The sequence below is a fragment of the Ranitomeya imitator genome, chromosome 10 (assembly GCF_032444005.1).
Source record: "Ranitomeya imitator isolate aRanImi1 chromosome 10, aRanImi1.pri, whole genome shotgun sequence".
Lineage (NCBI taxonomy): Eukaryota > Metazoa > Chordata > Amphibia > Anura > Dendrobatidae > Ranitomeya > Ranitomeya imitator.
Genome location: NC_091291.1, coordinates 148,396,209 through 148,409,784, shown reverse-complemented (window position 1 = coordinate 148,409,784; position 13,576 = coordinate 148,396,209). Strand labels below are relative to the sequence as shown.

General features: G+C 50.7%; 1 protein-coding gene across 1 annotated transcript in view; it reads right to left on the bottom strand.

The window, feature by feature from the left end:
- Positions 1-13,576, bottom strand: part of ADAMTS15 (ADAM metallopeptidase with thrombospondin type 1 motif 15) — a 199,004-nt gene that overhangs the window by 71,095 nt on the left and 114,333 nt on the right. The window contains exon 2 of the mRNA XM_069743105.1: positions 3,078-3,210. Within this exon, the coding sequence (XP_069599206.1) occupies positions 3,078-3,210 (133 nt within the window). The remainder of the gene's footprint in view (positions 1-3,077; positions 3,211-13,576) is intronic.

Below are 13,576 nucleotides of genomic sequence, written 5' to 3'. Positions count from 1 at the left end.
GGTGTGGCTGTTTCAAGATCCACAATAAGGAGGCACTAGAAGAAAAATGGGCTGCATGGTCGAGACACGAGAAGAAAGCCATTACTGTGCAAATGCCACAAAAGTATCTCACCTACAATACGCAAAACAGCACAGAGACAAGCCTCAAAACTTCTAGAGCAAGGTAATTTGGAGTGATGAGACCAAAATTGATCTTTTAGGTCACAACCATAAACGTGATATTTGGAGAGATTTCAACAAGGCCTATGATGAAAGGAACACCATTCCTACTGTAAAGCACAGAGGTGGACCGCTGATGTTTTGGGCAGGGTTGCGGAGTTGGTAAGCCAAACCTCCGACTCCGTCTCCTCAATTTCCATGACAACGACTCCACCAAAATGGGCTCCTACTCAGACTCCACAAATCCGAATCCACAGCCCTGGTTTTAGGGATGTGTGAGCTGCAAAGGCACAGAAAACTTGGTCAAAGTTGAAGGAAAGATGAATGCAGCATGTTATCAGCAAATACTGAAGGCAAATTTGCAATCATCAGCCCGGAAGCTGTGCATGGGACGTACTTGGATGTTCCAACATGACAATGATCTAAAACACAAGGTCAATTCGGCCTGCCATTGGCTACAGCAGAACAAAGTGAAGGTTCTGGAGTGGCCATCTCAGTCTCCTGACCTCAATATCATTGAGCCACTCTGGGAAGATCTCAAGCTTGCAGTTCATGCTAGACAGCCCAGGAATTTAGAGGAACTGGAAGCGTTTTGCCAAGAAAAGTGGGCAGCTTTACCATCTGAGAAAATAAAGATCCTCATCCACAACCACCACAAAAGACTTCAAGCTGTCATTGATGTTAGAGGGGGCAATACACGGTATTATGAAATGGGCTATGTGAACTTTTGATCAGGTTCATTTGGATGTTTTGGGTTGTCATTTTTATTGAAAAAGAGGACACAGTAGTTTGACAATAAATGGCTTCACCCAACCACTAACCATGAGTAGAGAAAACATTTTGGTGTTATCATTCATATTTTCTGAAAAAAGGCCAAGAAAGCAAAAATTCTGCCGGGGTGTGTAAACTTTTGAGCACAACTGTATATAAACATTCTGAGAAACTATCATTTATAGGAAATACTTCCCTCTAATGGAAGGGGTTTATGTACTGTCAGAAATCAGAATTCCATGTCATCTGCTGCAGAACCTATTCATGAAGGGATGATGGAGCATATGACATGTCTCTCAAAGTAGATGACATGTTATTAATACCTTGTTAGTATAAAACTGCAGGTCGCACAAGAGGAGCTAACACACAAATGTCAGCAATAAGAGCACAAAGAGGCCTTCCACAGTGAAGAAAAACACAATTGTGCTCCTTACTCCTCTCCATAGTCCCAGGCTGCTCCCTCCTCCTCATAGTCCCAGGCTGCTCCCTCCTCCTCTCCATAGTCTCAGGCTGCTCCCTCCTCTCCATACTCCCAGGCTGCTCTCTCCTCCTCTCCATAGTCCCAGGCTGCTCCCTCCTCCTCATAGTCCCAGGCTGCTCCCCCCTCCTCTCCATAGTCTCAGGCTGCTCCCTCCTCCTCTCCATAGTCCCAGACTGCTCCCTCCTCCTCTCCATAGTCTCAGGCTGCTCTCTCCTCCTCTCCATTGTCCCAGACTGCTCCCTCCTCCTCATAGTCCCAGGCTGCTCCCTCCTCCTCTCCATACTCCCAGGCTGCTCTCTCCTCCTCTCCATAGTCCCAGACTGCTCTCTCCTCCTCTCCATTGTCCCAGACTGCTCCCTCCTCCTCTCCATAGTCCCAGGCTGCTCCCTCCTCCTCATAGTCCCAGGCTGCTCCCTCCTCCTCTCCATAGTCTCAGGCTGCTCCCTCCTCCTCTCCATAGTCCCAGACTGCTCCCTCCTCCTCATAGTCCCAGGCTGCTCTCTCCTCCTCTCCATAGTCTCAGGCTGCTCTCTCCTCCTCCTCTTCATTGTCCCAGACTGCTCCCTCCTCCTCTCCATAGTCCCAGACTGCTCCCTCCTCCTCTCCATAGTCCCACACTGCTCCCTCCTCCTCTCCATAGTCTCAGGCTGCTCTCTCTTCCTCTCCATAGTCCCACACTGCTCTCTCCTCCTCTCCATAGTCCCAGGCTGCTCCCTCCTCCTCATAGTCCCAGGCTGCTCCCTCCTCCTCTCCATAGTCTCAGGCTGCTCCCTCCTCCTCTCCATAGTCCCAGGCTGCTCCCTCCTCCTCATAGTCCCAGGCTGCTCCCTCCTCCTCTCCATAGTCTCAGGCTGCTCCCTCCTCCTCTCCATACTCCCAGGCTGCTCTCTCCTCCTCTCCATACTCCCAGGCTGCTCCCTCCTCCTCTCCATACTCCCAGGCTGCTCCCTCCTCCTCTCCATAGTCTCAGGCTGCTCCCTCCTCCTCTCCATAGTCTCAGGCTGCTCCCTCCTCCTCTCCATAGTCCCAGACTGCTCCGTCCTCTCCATAGTCCCAGTAGTCCCAGACTGCTCCCTCCTCCTCTCCATAGTCCCAGGCTGCTCCCTCCTCCTCATAGTCCCAGGCTGCTCCCTCCTCCTCTCCATAGTCCCAGGCTGCTCCCTCCTCCTCATAGTCCCAGGCTGCTCCCTCCTCCTCTCCATAGTCCCAGACTGCTCTCTCCTCTTCTCCATAGTCTCAGACTGCTCCGTCCTCTCCATAGTCCCAGACTGCTCCCTCCTCCTCTCCATAGTCCCAGGCTGCTCCCTCCTCCTCTCCATAGTCCCAGGCTGCTCCCTCCTCCTCTCCATAGTCCCAGGTTGCTCCCTCCTCCTCTTCTCCATAGTCTCAGGCTGCTCTCTCCTCTTCTCCATAGTCCCAGACTGCTCCGTCCTACTCTTTAGTCCCAGATCGCTCCATCCTCCTCTCCATAGTCCCAGACTGCTCCCTCCTCTCCATAGTCCTAGACTGCTCCCTCCTCTCCATAGTCCTAGACTGCTCCCTCCTCTCCATAGTCCTAGACTGCTCCCTACTCCTCTCAATGGTAGCAGACTCCTAAGTCCTCACCGTTTATGAGCCCAAGCTGCACCTTTTTCATGTCAATCTCTATTGTTTTGGGGTTACTCACCAAGTTCATGAGCTGTAGTGAATGCTGAGGGGAGCCCATCATCCTCAATCACTGAGCAGCTGCGCTTTGGATCACACATGGTTCCCACGTCTGCCATTCCTAGAGTGTCACAGGTGGAGGCGCCGCACAGGTCCTACAAGAGGGAATGAAATAAATACTCTGCAGAACTGACACCAGAAAGCACCAACAAATCGCTGCATCTCTCACTTCACACTCTCTGAGAAGACTGAAGAGATAAAATCCCTTTAAGGCTATGTGCACACATTGTGGATTTTGCTGCGGATCCGCAGCGGATTTGACACTGTGGATCTGCAGCTATTTTCCATGCGTTGTACAGTACCATGTAAACCTATGGAAAACAAAATCTGCAGTGCATATGCTGCGGAACAAAATGCGTGGAAACACAGCATTGTTTTTTCCGCAGCATGTCAATTCTTTGTGCGGATTCTCTCAGCGGTTTACACCTGCTCCTCAATAGGAATCCGCAGGTGTAAAACAGCAGGTGGAATCCGCACAAAAACTGTGGTAAATCCGCGGCAAGTCCGCAGGTAATCCAGAGTTTACCTGCAGATTTTGCAAAAACAGTGTGGAAAAATCTGCACAGCAATCCGCAACGTGTGCACATAGCCTCAGACTGCACAGATTTGTGATACGCACCCATCACTGCACTTCATGTGACCATGGCGTGTTACTGCGCCGGGCATTGTGCACCATGTTATAGAGGCTCAGCCTCTTCTTACAGCCTCTATGGTTAACAGAAGAGGTAATTCTAATAAGTTATCTTGCCAGTGAGATGCAATTAATCAAAGTAACAGAAGAGCTGAGTGTAGGGCAGAATAACAACAGCACAGACTAGGAATAATCAGGTGGCTTGCTTGCAGAGACAAAGGTGTGAACAGCAGCATTGTTAGTAGAGACAAAGGTGTGAACAGCAGCCTTGTTAGTAGAGACAAAGGTGTGAACAGCAGCCTTGTTAGTAGAGACAAAGGTGTGAATAGCAACCTTGTTAGTAGAGACAAAGGTGTGAACAGCAACATTGTTAGTAGAGACAAAGGTGTGAACAGCAGCCTTGTTAGCAGAGACAAAGGTGTGAACAGCAGCCTTGTAAGTAGAGACAAAGGTGTGAACAGCAGCCTTGTTAGCAGAGACAAAGGTGTGAACAGCAGCCTTGTAAGTAGAGACAAAGGTGTGAACAGCAGCATTGTTAGTAGAGACAAAGGTGTGAACAGCAGCCTTGTTAGCAGAGACAAAGGTGTGAACAGCAGCCTTGTTAGTAGAGACAAAGGTGTGAACAGCAACATTGTTAGTAGAGACAAAGGTGTGAACAGCAGCCTTGTTAGCAGAGACAAAGGTGTGAACAGCAGCCTTGTTAGTAGAGACAAAGGTGTGAACAGCAACCTTGTTAGCAGAGACAAAGGTGTGAACAGCAGCCTTGTTAGCAGACACAAAAGTGTGAACAGCAACCTTGTAAAGGTACCCTCACACTAGACGATATCGCTAGCGATCCGTGACGTTGCAGCGTCCTCGCTAGCAATATCGTCCAGTGTGACAGGCAGCAGCGATCAGGCCCCTGCTGTGCTGTCGCTGGTCGGGGAAGAAAGTCCAGAACTTTGTTTCGTCGCTGGATCTCCCGCTGACATCACTGAATCGGCGTGTGTGACACCGATTCAGCGATGTCTTCGCTGGTAACCAGGGTAAACATCGGGTTACTAAGCGCAGGGCCGCGCTTAGTAACCCGATGTTTACCCTGGTTACCAGCGTTAAAGTAAAAAAAACAACCGCTACATACTTACCTACCGCTGTCTGTCCTCGGCGCTCTGCTTCTCTGGTCTGGCTGTGAGCACAGCGGCCGGAAAGCAGAGCGGTGACGTCACCGCTCTGCTTTCCGGCTGCCCGGCGCTCACAGCCAGACCAGAGAAGCCCAGCGCCGGGGACAGACAGCGGTAGGTAAGTATGTAGCGGTTGTTTTTTTTACTTTAACGCTGGTAACCAGGGTAAACATCGGGTTACTAAGCGTGGCCCTGCGCTTAGTAACCCGATGTTTACCCTGGTTACCGGGGACCTCTGGATCGTTGGTCGCTGGAGAGCTGTCTGTGTGACAGCTCTCCAGCGACCAAACAGCGACGCTGCAGCGATCCGGATTGTTGTCGGTATCGCTGCAGCGTCGCTTAGTGTGACGGTACCTTTACAAAGACAAAGGTGTGAACAGCAGCCTTGTTAGCAGAGACAAAGGTGTGAACAGCAGCCTTGTTAGCAGAGACAAAGGTGTGAACAGCAGCCTTGTAAGCAGAGACAAAGGTGTGAACAGTAGCCTTGTTAGCAGAGACAAAGGTGTGAACAGCAGCCTTGTTAGTAGAGACAAAGGTGTGAACAGAACAGTAACCTTGTTAGCAGAGACAAAGGTGTGAACAGCAACCTTGTTAGCAGAGACAAAGGTGTGAACAGCAACCTTGTTAGCAGAGACAAAGGTGTGAACAGCAGCTTTGTTAGCAGAGATGAGCTACCTATCAGGTTCCTCAGTGCACTAAATCTGAGCAATAGCACCAGAAGTCACAAGACTAATTTAGGCCACAGTTGCAGATTGCAATTAAGAGGAGATGATTAAACACCTGTCTGGAGCTGAGAAAAAGTGGACAATGAGGCATAATCAAAAGACAAGGCATCTGCCTGAGCCGGCCATGAAAGGTCAATGCTGATGATGACAGTGGTGCTGCCAGGTTAACAGAGTAACCCAGTGTATTATAGTGCAGATGGAGCCGGCCATGGGAGAAGGAAGCAAGGCCTGGAGCTTGTGCCAGGACAGATGAGTAAAAGACCAAGCTCTGGAGATGACTGGAGGATAAGACACTATGTAACAGCAGAATAGTAAGTGCAGCTCTGGAGGTGACTGAAGGATAATACATGATGTAATGCAGAATCGTGAGTGTAGCTTTAGAGGTGACTAGAGGGTAAGACACAATGTAACAGCAGAATAGTGACTGCAGCTCTGGATGTGACTGGAGGATAGCACACGATGTAACAGCAGACTAGTGACCTCAGCTTTGGAGGTGACTGAAGGATAAGACACGATGTAACAGCAGAATAGTAAGTGCAGCTCTAGAGGTGACTGAAGGATAAGACACGATGTAACAGTAGAATAGTGACTGCATGACTGCAGCTCTGAATGTGACTGGAGGATAACACACGATGTAACAGCAGAATAGTGACCGCAGCTTTGGAGGTGACTGAAGGATAAGAAATTATGTAACAGTAGAATAGTGTCTGAAGCTCTGGAGGATAAGGCACTATGTATCAGCAGAATAGTGACCAAAACTCTGGAGGCGACTGGAGGATGTGACACAATATAATTCAGAGGTTTCCTGGCACTTTGGTGCTTTTTCTTGTCCTGCTTTTCGCTGCCTCTCCTTCCTGTGCTGTTCGCTGCCTCTCCTTCCTGTGCTGTTCGCTGCCTCTCATTCCTGTGCTTTTTGCTGCCTCTCATTCCTGTGCTTTTTGCTGCCTCTCATTTCTGTGCTTTTTGCTGCCTCTCATTCCTGTGCTTTTCGCTGCCTCTCATTCCTGTGCTTTTTGCTGCCTCTCATTCCTGTGCTGTTTGCTGCCTCTACTTCCTGTGCTTTTCGCTGCCTCTACTTCCTGTGCTTTTCGCTGCCTCTACTTCCTGGGCTTTTCGCTGCCTCTCCTTCCTGGGCTGTTTGCTGCCTCTCCTTTCTGGGCTGTTTGCTGCCTCACCTTCCTGGGCTTTTTGCTGCCTCACCTTCCTGTGCTTTTTGCTGCCCCTCATTCCTGGGCTGTTCGCTGCCTCTCCTTCCTGTGCTTTTCGCTGCCTCTCATTCCTGTGCTTTTCGCTGCCTCTCATTCCTGTGCTTTTCGCTGCCTCTCATTCCTGTGCTTTTCGCTGCCTCTCATTCTAGTGCTTTTTGCTGCCTCTCATTTCTGTGCTTTTTGCTGCCTCTCATTCCTGTGCTTTTCGCTGCCTCTCATTCCTGTGCTTTTTGCTGCCTCTCATTCCTGTGCTGTTTGCTGCCTCTACTTCCTGTGCTGCTTGCTGCCTCTACTTCCTGTGCTTTTCGCTGCCTCTCATTCCTGTGCTTTTCGCTGCCTCTCATTCCTGTGCTGTTTGCTGCCTCTCATTCCTGTGCTTTACGCTGCCACTCCTTCCTGTGCTTTTTGCTGCCTCTCATTCCTGTGCTTTTTGCTGCTTCTCCTTCCTGTGCTGTTCGCTGCCTCTCCTTCCTGTGCTGTTCGCTGCCTCTACTTCCTGTGCTTTCTGCTGCCTCTACTTCCTGTGCTTTCTGCTGCCTCTACTTCCTGTGCTTTCTGCTGCCTCTCCTTCCTGCGCTTTTCGCTGCCTCTACTTCCTGTGCTTTTCGCTGCCTCTACTTCCTGTGCTTTTCGCTGCCTCTCCTTCCTGGGCTGTTTGCTGCCTCTCCTTTCTGGGCTGTTTGCTGCCTCACCTTCCTGGGCTTTTTGCTGCCTCACCTTCCTGTGCTTTTTGCTGCCCCTCATTCCTGGGCTGTTCGCTGCCTCTCCTTCCTGTGCTTTTCGCTGCCTCTCATTCCTGTGCTTTTCGCTGCCTCTCCTTCCTGTGCTTTTCGCTGCCTCTCATTCCTGTGCTTTTTGCTGCCTCTCATTCCTGTGCTTTTTGCTGCCTCTCATTCCTGTGCTTTTTGCTGCCTCTCATTCCTGTGCTGTTTGCTGCCTCTACTTCCTGTGCTTTTCGCTGCCACTCCTTCCTGTGCTTTTTGCTGCCTCTCATTCCTGTGCTTTTTGCTGCTTCTCCTTCCTGTGCTGTTCGCTGCCTCTCCTTCCTGTGCTGTTCGCTGCCTCTCCTTCCTGCGCTTTTCGCTGCCTCTCCTTCCTGTGCTTTTCACTGCCTCTCATTCTGTGCTGTTCGCATGACATTGGTATTGTTCGATAGCCCAGAAGGAATTTCCTTCCTTTGTCCCTAACAACCCCGTATTTGTCACCGAATAACACCCGTCCCAACTAACGACAGGATTCTAAACTTGGATAATAATTGGCCACAACGGCCTTTATTATAAACATACAAATAACAGTAAAATAACGTGAGGAGGGGTCCTTGAAGCTCCAAACTGGTGGTCAACCATAATAAAGACTGGACAAAAAACAGACCATAATTTTACTCCCCGCCGTTACCACACAGGCTCGGGAGCACCAAAGTACCCCCCCCCCCCCCCCCCCCCGAACCACCAGACCCGAAACCAAAGTTTACACCAACTGAAGAATCCGTATCCCGACGGATCCCCCAGGCCAATTTAGCACCAACTCCAAGGACCCCTCCCACCGCCTCAAGCCACCATGACCCAAAACAAACCCAAAAACCCTACAACAAAAAAAACAGGGCAGGAGGGCGGGATCTCCTTGTTGCTTCCAGAGCGGGAAATGGCTAACCCCACCCCCTACTTGCCCTATAAACCCCCTTCATGCATAACACCCCCCTCCCCTTAACAACCCCACCCTCTACCCTTCTGCTCCAAACCCCTGTCATGTCGGCCTGCACGTACGCCGTCTGTGGGGGAGGGGACGGCTCGCTCCGGCCTGCTCTTGACATTGGTATTGTTTGATAGCCCAGAAGGAATTTCCTTCCTTTGTCCCTAACAATCCCGTATTTGTCGCCGAATGACACCCATCCCAAATAACGACAGGATTCTAAACTTGGATAATAATTGGCCACAGTGGCCTTTATTATAAACATACAAATAACAGTAAAATAACGTGAGGAGGGGTCCTTGAAGCTCCAAACTGGTGGTCAACCATAATAAAGAGTGGACAGAAAACAGACCATAATTTTATTCCCAGCCATTACCACACAGGCTCGGGAGCACCAAAGTACCCCGAAGGGTTAACCATGTCCACTTACAACTTGGGAATCCGGCCCACCGTTGCCAAGATCCCCCCCTGAACCACCAGACCCGAAACCAAGGTTTACACCAACTGAAGAATCCGTATCCCGACGGAACCCCCACGCCAATTTAGCACCAACTCCAAGGACCTCTCCCACCGCCACAACGAGGGTAATTGCACGCCTCAATTACCCGAGACCCCCCCCAAACTTGACCGCTATGGCCCGTTCAATACCGTTTTGCAATCCCAGGGCCCACAAATCGATGCCCACAGCATTCAAATGAACACCATCACCAAGAAGTTCTTCCCCACCCTTCTCCAACTCAAAATGACGGATGAACAAGCTTCCGTTCCTGACAACAAAGTTAGATACCACCCAATTAACCTTAATTCTATCTTTATTAATCCTATCCACGGATCTGGCATGCCGCCAGCATCTCTTCGGGACGATATCTGACCATACCACGAGCAAATCTCGAAAAGACACCCATAACCTGAGAAGGTCGTGCTTAAAATCCCGAATCAACTCAAGACATGGGCGAATCCCCAAATCATTTCCCCCAAAATGTAAAACCAAGATATCAGGAGGTCTATCCAAACGAACACCATTATGCACTTCCTGCATAACCCCGATCCAACACAACCCCCGAAAAGCCAACCACCTGACCACAGCCACGTCTTTGGAAAGACTGAGTTGACGTCCTTCCCGCCGAACGTTTGCACGCCTTGCGCCCCAATACACGTAGGAGTGGCCGACGATCCAAACCAACAGAGGATGTTGACCTAGAAAATACAAACAACTTAGAGTCCACAAAAGTAACTACAAATACATCACGACATGAAAAAACCCCCAAAGTTGTCAGGGTCTAACATAGCTCCTGTAACGCCCAGACTCCCATCTCCCAATCCTCTGAACCACCTCAGGTGCCAAACCTCCCAAAGTCATCTCAGTCGCGGCCCCGATACAGAACGAGTGAGATGCAAAACGAGAAGCATCCAGCCCCATCCCCGACAATGCTCGCCTAAAAACCGCAATAAACTGAAATTTGGACAAAAAAGACCCATCCTCATGACACAACAAAGGTCCGGCCCTAGACGGCCGAAAACTATTAAAAACCTGCCAACAACGGAAGGGACACATGAGTGAACCCATAACAGCACCCAAAACTACCCGTTTACCTTTGCCTTCCTGGTCCGTCTTTGACCTACGTAACCAAAATTGTAAACCACCTTCGATAAGCATCACATCCCTAGCCCAAAGCCCCCATTGTCTGTATGTGGTAGGAGACACGATCTCCCCATCCCGAACCCGCAAAGCTCAAAAAAATGCCAGGAAGAATGCTAAACGGAAAAGAGCCACCTCAAAGTCGGATATACAAATCTCGTCTAAACGGCACCGACTTTTTCCAACATACCAAAAGAGATCGGGCGCCTGCGATCCCCCGGTCCCGCCGTTTTTCTAAAACCTTTCACCGCCTGCCTCACCAGAAACAATTTTGTCAAATCCCGTAATCCTCTAAGCTGAAAACCAAAAGCTGACCTAACTCTATCCACTTCTTCGCTGACCACCCCTCATCAGCACCACGTCTCAACCACAACAACAAGGCACCCACTTGATCATCACCCACGTTAGCAGCCCCGCAAGACACCAACCAGGACTCCCAATCACACCATACCGACCGGTACACTGCCCACGTGCTGGGTGCCAAAGATGCATGAATCAAAGGTCCTGTAGCCCGGATACCACGCTCCAGAGCTCCGGCGGGCAGTCCAGCCCCGCCTCCTCCGCATCCGTGGCCAAAACACGAAAGCGCTCCCACTGAAATTCAGACAAAGAGTCAGCAATGGAGTTCTCAACTCCAGGCACATGAGACGCCGTAACATACGCATTAATAGACATGCAAAACAACACCAACTGACGCAAAACCCTGATAACCAGGGAGAAGATGCCGTAAAACTGTTGATGACACAAACAACTGCCATATTATCACAATTAAAGTGATCCCTGCGATTGTGCAAATCCTCCTTCCACAAATAAACGACAACCAATATAGGAAAGATTTCCAATAAAGTCACATTTTTCACTAACCCAGAACCGAACCAGTCGTCAGGCCACCTAGAGGCACACCACCTGCCCCCAAAAAAGGCTCCAAAACCAACACCACCCAAGGCGTCCGTGAACAAATCCAAGTCAGCGTTGCCCACCACTTCCTCCATCAGCGATGAACGGCTATTGTACTGTACCAAAAAAATGTCCCACACCTCCAAATCGGCTTTGTGCTCGCTAGACAAGCGAACAAAATGATGTGGGGCCTTAACCCCCGCCGTAGCACCAGCTAACCTACGAGAAAACGCCCTCCCCATCGGGATGATTCTGCACGCAAAATTCAATTTGCCGAGAAGGGACTGAACCTCACGCAATGGCAACTTTTTTAAGCGACACGATTGGGCCACCTCGCTTCTCAAGCCAACAACTTTCTCCTCCGGTAACCGAAACTCCCAGTCAACCGAATCAATAACAATGCCCAAAAACGAAATACTCGTGCTTGGCCCCTCAGTTTTCCCCGGCGCCAACGGAACACTAAAACGTTCTGCCACCCAAATCACATCTGCAATGCCACGTCACAACAGCCGGACTAAGCAGGCCCTATGCACAAAAAGTCGTCCAAATAATGTATCACTGAATCCAAACCCAACACATCCCGAACGACCCACTCAAGAAAGGAACTAAAAGCCTCAAAGTACGTGCAAGACAACGAACAACCCATCGGCAGACATCTATCAACATAGAACCCCCCGTTCCAATAACAACCCAACAGCCTCAAGCTATCCGGATGAATGGGAAGTAACCGAAAAGCCGACTCGATATCGGTGTTGGCCAACAGCGCGCCCCTGCCACAACTGCGCATCCAGTGTGCCGCCTCGTCAAAGGACGTATAAACCACAGCGCAAAGCTCCGGATCTATCCCATCATTCACGGACCTCCCCCGAGGGTATGACAAATGCTGAATTAACCTAAACTTGTTAGGCTCCTTCTTCGAAACCACGCCCAACGGCGAAACCACCAAATCCTCAAGGGGCGGAACAGGGAAAGGACCGGACATCCTCCCCAACGAAACTTCCTTTTTCAACTTTTCAGAAACCACTGCAGCGTGCAACATGGCTGATCTTAAATTCTTCAAAACTTGAGGGATACCAAAATGGGGGCGGGTATCCAAAAACCCTCATGAAAACCCAGTAACAACTCTGCTTTCGGCCTATCCGGGAACCTATCTAGATAGGGGACCATCGCGTCCAGCCTCAACGGCGTCACCCCCTTTTGAATTGCCCTTGGGCTTTCCCTTTTTCTTGAAGCACTTAGCGGCGCCATGGGAGGATCCACTGCAATGCGAGCACGCGTGTTTGAACTTACAAGTAGCCCCGAATTTGCACTGACTGTCATTAAACTGCCGGCATAAACCGTGCTTCTGGCCTCCCGATTGTCCGGACTGACTCCCTGATCCCGAAGAACTTCCTTGTGAAGCGGTTTGGCTGGCAGTTCCGGCCCCGCCTTGAAAGGAATGACCAAATTTCGTCGGCGCCATTACCCGCAACCACAAACTAATGTCCTTCTGATCCCACTTGATCGCCGGACGAATCGCCTTCTGCTGCCTAAACTGTTCGTCATACCGGAGCCAGGCCTGACCCCCATAAGCCCTGTGCCTCACCTATCGAATCCATATAGCAGAATAGTGTAGAACAATTTTCAGGCGCCTTTTCACCAACTACGCTCGCCATTATCGCGAACGCTTGCAACCAGTTCACAAGAGTCTGCGGAATAAGACGCCATCTCCGTTTCTCCTTTTCCTCTTTCTTACTGTCCTCCTTCTTGCTCTTATCTAAATTAAATTTTTCCAAAGGAAGGAGCGAAAAAATCTCCACGTACTCATCTTTCCAAATCTTCTCCCTCACTTCCTTTTTCAAATGAGCCCCAAGCGGCCCCTCAAAACAAACATACACCTCGCCCCGCGCTTTATTGACCAAACGAATCCCGCCTTCATTCTTTTCGGTCTGCACGGACACCGACACAGGCTCCGATGAATTACTCGGCACCGAAACACCCCCACCCGACACCCCCAAACCTAAATCCGTAGGACCGACCCACGCGGCCAACGGTGACGGCACCGACCTAACGCCTCCTAATCGCATGAGCAACTCATGGACACTGGACAACAACTCGCCCACACCTTCATTCCCCAAATCCGACCGAATCCTTGCCTGCTCCCCCGTAATCACTGCCCCACCCGCCTGACTAACCCCAACTGCCGGGGAAAACGATAGCACCGGGGTCCCCCCAGCCGCAGATGTCCCGCTCGTCCAGCCGTTACCTGCTCCCGATCCGCTCTGTGGAACCCTGTGAAGCTGCGGCTCACCGCGCATTGAGGAACGTGAAGATCCGGCCCCATCCAGGCCCGCTGCTGACGATCCTGATGCGGCCTGATGGGAAAGGACACCCGGCACAGGCCCACCGCAAGATGCAAGTCCCTCGGACCCTTGACCACGGCTACTTCCAGATCCGGCTGACGACCCTGGTGATGATCCCGGTTCACTGGATGGGCCCGGCAGCCCCGGGGAACCGGCGGTGCTGCCAGCCG